The sequence below is a fragment of the Malania oleifera genome, chromosome 6, assembly GCF_029873635.1.
Source record: "Malania oleifera isolate guangnan ecotype guangnan chromosome 6, ASM2987363v1, whole genome shotgun sequence".
NCBI lineage: Eukaryota > Viridiplantae > Streptophyta > Magnoliopsida > Santalales > Ximeniaceae > Malania > Malania oleifera.
Window position 1 is genome coordinate 76,457,305 of NC_080422.1, and position 8,372 is coordinate 76,465,676.

The following is an 8,372-nucleotide window of genomic DNA, read 5'->3' on the forward strand; positions in this document are numbered from 1 at the left end:
AACGGGATTCCAATCTGTAGAACTTGTAGAGAATCCTTCCACAATCCTTGTGGTAACTTCAGATTCACGATACTCGCGACGATCGGTGAAGAAATCTAAAGAGATAGAGAGTAGGGAGAGTTCTAGAGAGAGAGAGAGAGAGAGATATGATTTGAGTTTTTTAATGGTTGAGCAATGAAATTTCTATTTATAACCCCTTTGACCCAGGCAAACTCGTCGAAGAGATGGTGTCCTCGTTGATAAGGCTCCATAGTCCTCTCGTCGACAAGACGGAGGATTCGTTGACGAACCCTGATATCACCAGTTCCTGAAACTCCTCGGCTTCTCCTCATTGATGAGCCTTTGAACTTCGTTGACGAGAGATGCATGGCCTTCTTCGACGAACTCTGGCTTCGTCGATGAAGCCTGTTCAAATACCAATTTTTACCCCTCTATTAATTATTTAAACCTATCTATCACAGTTCAGGTTCTTACACTTTCACTTGGAATAACTTTACAATTCTTGCATGATAAACGATCTACCCTCTTAGTTTAAAAAAAAAAAATCTATTTGACTTCTATTTTGTCCACTTTTAAAGGTTATTAAATGTTATTCTCTCTTCTTAAAACAAGTACTCATTATACTAAAATCATATGACATAGGGAAGTCTACGACCATCTCCCTAGGCTCATTTTTGTCTCCATATCCATATCTTCTGTGTATCTTTTCATAATTTTTATTATCCCTTCCAACATGTCCATTCAGATCTCATCCTATAATTATTTTCTCAGTCCTTGGTATGCCTTGTATAATACTATACATATCTTTCCAAAATTGTTTCTTAAGATTTTCTACTAAACCAACTTGAGGAGCATAAGCACTAACGATATTTATTATCTTTTGTCCAAACACCATCTTGATTTTTATAATTATATCCCCTACTCTATTTACATCAACAACATTATCTTTTAAATTTTTTTCTATAATAATTCCTACTCAATTCTTATGTTATTCTTTTCTAGTGTACCAAGGTTTAAATCCTGATTTATCAATTTCTCTAACTTTCTCCTCCGACCACTTAGTTTCTTGAAGGCAAAAAATATTATTATTATTTTTTTTATCATCATATCCACAATTTTCATATTTTTACCCGTAAGTGTCCCTATATTTCATGTTGCTAATCTAATCCTAATTTCCTGAATTAACGTCTTTACCTGCCCACATCTAGAATGATGCAAGAACCCGCGCATATTTGATACAATACCTAGGCACCGACACGACACATCACTTCGAGGCGACAACCTAACCTATCCTCCCCCACTTTTCGCTACATTAGTGTGGTATAAGTGCAACGTGTCACTCGTAGGGGATGCCCCAACAAATATTCGGTAAGGATTCATATTATAGTGATTTGATAAATTTTACGCTGACTGTCAGCTACCTAACGCAACCTTCCTTCTTTACCCGAACTTAGGACCGACTGTGTGTGAAAAAATTAAGACATTAAGTGCATCACAAACGAAGTTAATTTCTTACTATAAATAAGAACTAAAAATTCATGGTTTATGTAATGACTTTTAATTTAAGAGAATATAATTCCCATATTTTTTAATATGAGTATGAAATTTAACGAAATAAACTAGATTTCATTTTTTTCGGTTGACATCTCTCTTGAATAAATATGATTTGATATTCCGTTAAGAGGTGCAATTTTAAAAAGAAATGCGAGTGTGTGCCCTTACAATTATATCCCAATTTTATTTTTCTTCTCATTGTTTCTTTGTTGTTTAAGAAATGGAAAATTAAAATTAATATTTTACAATCTGAAAGGTAAAGAATTTAGTTAAATCAACAAAATAGTTTTTTTTTTTTAATTTTAAATTACGTTTGACATTTATAATCTAAATATACTTGATTTTTGAAACTAAGCGTGTGTATGAGAAAGGATTTCTATGGTATATTTTGGATAAAATCCCTTTTGAATTCCTTTATTAAGCATTATACGTAAGAGGATGGGATGAAATTAAAAAAGCGATCGCAGTGAGTTTGGCTCAACAACTTCAACAGCAGCATGAGCTACTACGCCGTCTTACTAGAAAACATTGCTCACTGTTTTATCATTAATTATTTCAGATCAAATCTAAAACAGACTGTCCTCCAACCTTAAATATTTTCTTCATTTGAAACATCGGTCACGTGCGGTCTGGGGTGCCGCGTCCTTCCTACCTGGTTCTGCTCTGCAACCCCAAGCGCAGAGAGAGAGAGAGAGAGAGAGAGGCGGGGGGCGGGGAGGGGGGATGGATCTGAGCCTCGCACCTTTGAAGAATCTGAACCAAAATATGTGCAAGAATGGGGTCTCCCGCAAACACTTGCACGCTTTTTTACAGCCATTTTTATCATTTTCCCCACCTCCATTATTATGGATAAAAAGGGTCTCTCCCCTGACCTCTGCTCTGATCCTCTCCCTCTGCAACCCTGTTCGGGCCCTTGGTAAAATTAGCTAATTGGAGCTCCCTTATAACCCCCATCATTGTCATTGTTTAATTATTTTTTTGTATTTTATTTTTGTCATGATTACCTCTATTATTAGGGTTTAAGCTTTATGCCTTGTTAAGTCGCTTCGTCGTTAATCTCCTACTCATTGCACTGCTTCTCCCCAGAGCTTCTGCTCTGTTTTTGCAATTGCAGCGTCCTTTTTCTTTTTTCCTTGTTCTGTTTAAAAAATTATTTATTTACTTTTTCTGGGGGTACGTTCTCTGTTTCTGGGGCTGTAATTATCACTGTCAGAAGCCCAATTACTTCCTCTGTCTACATTGCTTTTCGTATTTGCATTGATTCATACCTAACCTTATTTGCCGCGTCTTTCTTGTCACTCGCCACTGTTTCTGCCAGTGCCAGTCTTATTTGTTTCTTACTTCCACTATTATTGAGTACCGTCATCAGTCATCGCAGTTGCCACTTCTTCTCTCCTTCTGTTTCGGGCAACCACCGGCGGATCTCGATGTATGCTTCGGGCTGCTGCTCTTGTACGGTGCCGTCGCTGCCGCCGCCCCTCCCCAAGTCGCCGCCGGAGTACCCCGACTTGTACGGCAAGCGCCGGGAGCTCGCCAAGATTCAGATGCTGGAAAGACAGATTGGGTTTCTCGAGGTCAGGCTATTTTTTTTTTTTTTCCATTAAACAGAATTGGGTCCTCAGTTTTAATGATCTTCTAAACTCTCTGTTTGATGCTTATTTTATTTATTATAAAATTTCTGTACATTTAAAAATAAGTGATCGGTTCTTGTTGATAAACCCTCTTAATATCTGGTTTTATTGGAGTTGGAGGGGTGTCGATTCCCCCGACATGCACAGGCGCTCGGCGTTCCCTCCTTGATTTCGATAGATTACCAAAAACATAACATTCAAACTAGGCTCATATCATATGATAAGAGTGCGTGTGCCACAGTAAGAATGCAAAATTTACTGACATCAAGTTGAAAAAAGCATAAATAAATAAAGATCTAATTTAATGTATTACTAATATTTGTATTTTATTAATTTTTAATTATATTAAAATAATTTTTATAAGCATTCAAAGTAGAGAAAAATAAATAAATCTTTTTGAGGGGCTAATATAGTTTTCCAATCAACCCAAGAGTTGTCACCATTCTATGTGTTGGTCCACCCAGGAGCAACTTCCTTTTTGGAGTGATTCGTTAATGACAAGAGGACGAAGACTTTTCTTATGTTCCAAGAAATCTCAAATTTAATTTAAATTTATATTTGATTTGAATTATACGTATATAAAATTTTATTAAAATTTATTAAAATTTAAAATTTGTAATTTGTGGTCCGTTAAGATATTTATGAAATAATATTAATATTTTTTAAATAATATTAAAAAATCTATAATTAATTTTTAATAAGTATTAAATTTAAAAAAAAATGTTAATCTGCATAGTTTTCAAAATTGCAAGTATTATTTTTGTTTAGAAAATAAAATTTGATGTTAAACATTATTAAATAAATAGTAGAGAAACACTTATAAGAAAAGTAATAGTTCAAATTCACATATTGCATGATATCTTTTAATACGTTGGCATACATTAATGTGGGTCCTGAAAAATCTTAATGGGTCCTAACATTAATATTAAAATTTTTCCATTCTTGTGTCTTTTTAAAAATGTTATATTTATTCTTATAATTATTAATAATTATTCTTAAAATATTTTAATAATTAATTATTCAAAAATATCCTTATAGTTATATTAAATTTATTTATAATTACTTATACTTATATTAAATTTATTTATAATTGCTTATAATTATTTTTAAAATATTCTTCTAATTATTTATAATTATTCTAAAATAGAGAGAGTTTATATTTAGATTAGATTTGTACTGAATTTTAAAAATAATATAATATAAAATTCATTACTCATTTTTATACTCTTTAATTTATTATTATTTTTTATAATTTTTTTTTAAATAAATTAAAGAGTGGTGCTCTTACCTAGTTAATATAACAGCATAGTTTAACATTATTTTTTGACAAAATTACTCCTACCGGTACATGTCCCTCCTTTGAGAGCCTTCAATTTCCCACCAACTTTTTCTGGCTCCCTCACGCACGCTGACGGTCGGCGGCGATGGAGATGAGCGAGAATGAAGATTCGCTATCGGCTGTGGACAAAGAAGAAGAAGTTGACGTTGGTCGGTTCAGATCTAAACAGTGCCACAATTTCCCAAACACCAAACAAACTCAGATCTGGCACCAACTCAACTCGATGCGTCTCCTAATAAATCTTGCATTTCCGTATTCGATTTATTATTTTATTTTTTCCAGTTCCATGTGACGCCGGATCAGCATGTGGTTCAAATCCAGCCATTTTTCTTTTTATATGTCCAGGTGATTCCGGTTGATCATTTGGTTTCATGTGATACGGGATCCATTTTCTGTGTTTTATTTTCAGCGAGATGAGATGATTCAAAACTCAAACAAAACATTCAGTTTAGAATTTGAGTAGTGCTAGGTCTGCGACCACCGACGACCATTACAGGTCCGTCTGCCCATATGACGTGCCAGAGGAAGGAGAAGTGGAGGGAAGGCTGAAATTGTCGCCCTAGGCGTGTAGGGATGTTTGTGGGATTAAACCTATATTGAAGTGGACAATGGAGCGTAGTGAAATTGTGGTTGCATTAAAAGGTGTTTTTCTTTAACTACTATATCTTGGCAATTTAAAAAAAAAAAACAAAAAAAAAAATACTGGTTTTGATTAATTTTGACTGTCAGATTCTTGGTGCTGGCACAAACTAATTCTATGGAAAATTGTTTGCATTATTCTTCTAGCGTTGGATTTCAAATATAAACACAACAATCCACTTATGCTGGGTTTGGGATATGAATTTCAAGCTTTGGAGTTCGATTTGGGTGGGTATATTTGGACAAATTTTGATATAATTTTTTTGTATTACATCCTATTCAATATATAACAAATGCAAATCAAGCCCATCTAAACATAGAATTAGGATCATACTAGAAAATACTATAGACTATGGAGGACTCCATTTTGCTCATTCTGTTGCTACAGTTGTTCAACAGTTTGGTTGATCATAAAAAAATTCTAGAAAAAATTTGATCCACTATAGAGAAATTTTTTCCTTGGTGCTTCATAAACATAAGGGATCATTCCTTTTCCTCCATGCCCATTTCTGTCATTTACTTCTCAGTTGTTCAAATATCTTTTGACTCATCTTAAAAAGTCCCACCATATTTGCCATATCTTAAATGCTGTAAATTTTCTGTAGTCATGTAAGCCTTTCCACACTATGAATTTGGATGATTGGTAGATCACGCTCTTGATCATCTTGAATGGGATTGATGCAATCTGCTCCATCTTCTCTTTGGATTGATAAAAATGTGGCTGACAAATTTTTTTGTGGGCAGGAGGAATTAAAATCCATTGAAGGCCTTCCACCTGCTTCAAGATGCTGCAAAGAGTATGCTTGGTTTTGCAACTGCCTTGAATAGCATCTAGTTTTCTGCATTCTCTTTCATGCAAGAGGGAATTCTTTTTAATTGACTTTCAATTCAATGGATACAAAAATTTGGCAGGGTTGCTGATTTTGTGGTTGCAAACTCAGATCCTTTAATGCCCAAGTAAGAATATTATCATCTACTCCTTCCTCAAATATCTTTTGTCTTCCTCGTCCTGCTCTTGATAGAATGGGTCTGTAATCTCTGTGTCTCTTTCTATTAGAAATCAGAAGAGGCGTAAAGCATGTCGCTTCTGGAAGTGGCTCTGGTACGTTTTTTCTTATTTCGTTGATGATTTATATATATTGCGGCATACTGAAGTTCATTAAGGATAAACAGTAGGAGCATTAACAGTGCCCTGAATTTATAGCAGATTGCAGGACAATGTTCCATTCAATGTGGACTTCATTACTTACATGGATAGATTCTTTTTTTTTTCTTCCATTAAACTTTCAAATGACCTCAAGCTGAATGCTACTACTTCCCTATTTAACAGGCACAATGTTCCTCTTTTGTGCAGTGGGATGTCCTGTTTCAAATTCTCATGGATTTGCTGCTGTGCTGGTTGTTCTCTTCATCCGGAAAGACCAATTTGCTGTGACTGCCAACTTTGTAGCTGCAATCCATTAAACCTCTGTGACTGCAATTGCCATCATATCTGCAACTGCAATTGCCATCATAATATCTGTGATTGCAATTGCCATAATATTTGCCACTACAATTCTTGCAATTGCCCTTCTTGCATCAAATGCTCGTTGCCTAAGTGCAGGTGCAGGTGGAGGTGTTTCTCTTTGCCTTCCTCCTCCTGCTGCTTTAAGATCTCCTGGAGAAACTGGTGCATTTTCCAATGCCCTTCATGTCCAAATTGCTTCTGCAGAAGATGGTCATGTTCTTGTCCTAAATGCCCAAAGGTAACCCAATGCTCTGGTTGCTGTACAAAATCCTGTTGCAACCCTTGTTGTCTATGTTACTAGAATTATTACGATGATTCCATATCAAATACTGTGGCCTTCAAGTTCCCTTAATGTTTTCCTCCAGAGGCAATTTTTTACAACTTGGAAGGGCTTGTGAACTACTATAATTTTTCTGGCTGCAGTCAAACTTTAGCACGGATAAATCTCTGTGCAGTTTCCATTTGGATCTATTACAGCAGTGTACCAGTTATATTAGTTTTGTTAGTTGGTTTTCGTTCGGTTTTTCTTGTTTCTTCTGTTTTCTTTCTTTTCAATCTTCTTCCTCTGGTTATATATACAGAGGTTTTGTAAAATCAGTATGAGAGAAATAATAGAAAGTTGCTTTCTTCTTTGTTCAAATTCAATTTGCTACATACTCTGTTTCATGGTATCAGAGCAAGAAATAATAGAAAGTTGCATAGCATCACTGCCATGTCCACTTCTTCCATTTCAATGAATAATACAAGTGAAAAAAACAATCCATACCGCTTATAGAGTGGTGATTCACCAGGAACAATGCTAGTTTCAAGTGTCCTCACTGATGATGGCCTTGAAGGCAAAGAACAAGATTGGTTTTGAGAATGGAACAATAGTTTGGCCAGCTTCAACAAATGCTTCAAATGCTATGTGGGAAAGATGCAATAACATGGTTTCTTCTTGGATCATCAACTCAGTATCATGCTTCAAATGCTCTGTGGGAAAGATGCAATAACATGGTTTCTTCTTGGATCATCAACTCAATATCGAGGGAAATTGGAGCCAGCATCATTTGCTCCCACACTACTATGGATATGTGGTAGGATCTCAAGAACAGGTTCACGCAAGGAAATGGGCCACGAATTTTTCAACTTCAAAAGGATTTATCAATGTTAGTTCAAGAAAACATGTCGGAAAGTTACTATATAAAATTTAAGTCTTTATGGGACGAATTAGTTTACTATAATCAAATTCCTACTTGTTCTTGTGGTATACTAAGAACATGTACTTGTGATGCCATTCAAGAATTCTTGAAATATCAAGATAAACATGTCATTCAATTCTTAATGGGATTGAATGAAGGTTTTTCTCACATTAGAGAGCAAATTCTAATGATGGAACCCCTACCTGAAATAAATAAAGTTTTTTCTTTAATAGTCCAAGAAGAAAAACAAAGAGAAGTCTGCAAACCTGGGGTAATTGACACAGTTGCTCTTATGAGTAAAATGCCAGAATGGAATTTTTTAGGTGACAAATTTGCTTCTGAAAATCAGCAACCAAGGAGAGCAAAATTGTTTTGCACTCATTGTGGTTTGAATAATCACACAGTTGACAAATGTTATAAAATACATGGCTATCTTCTAGGTTTTAAATTCAGTAATTCTCGATAGAAAGGAAAATCTTCATAAGCTAATCAAGTTACAAGTCATCCTCTTGATACAACCT

General features: G+C 34.9%; 1 protein-coding gene across 1 annotated transcript; it reads left to right on the plus strand.

The window, feature by feature from the left end:
• Positions 1–2,154: 2,154 nt before the first annotated feature.
• On the plus strand, positions 2,155–7,310 carry LOC131157455 (guanine nucleotide-binding protein subunit gamma 3-like). The gene is made up of 5 exons (XM_058111630.1): positions 2,155–3,128; positions 5,908–5,960; positions 6,076–6,120; positions 6,221–6,265; positions 6,518–7,310. Exons 1-5 carry the CDS (start codon positions 2,982–2,984, stop codon positions 6,969–6,971), a joined length of 744 nt encoding a protein of 247 aa, XP_057967613.1. The 5' UTR covers positions 2,155–2,981; the 3' UTR covers positions 6,972–7,310.
• Positions 7,311–8,372: the final 1,062 nt, after the last annotated feature.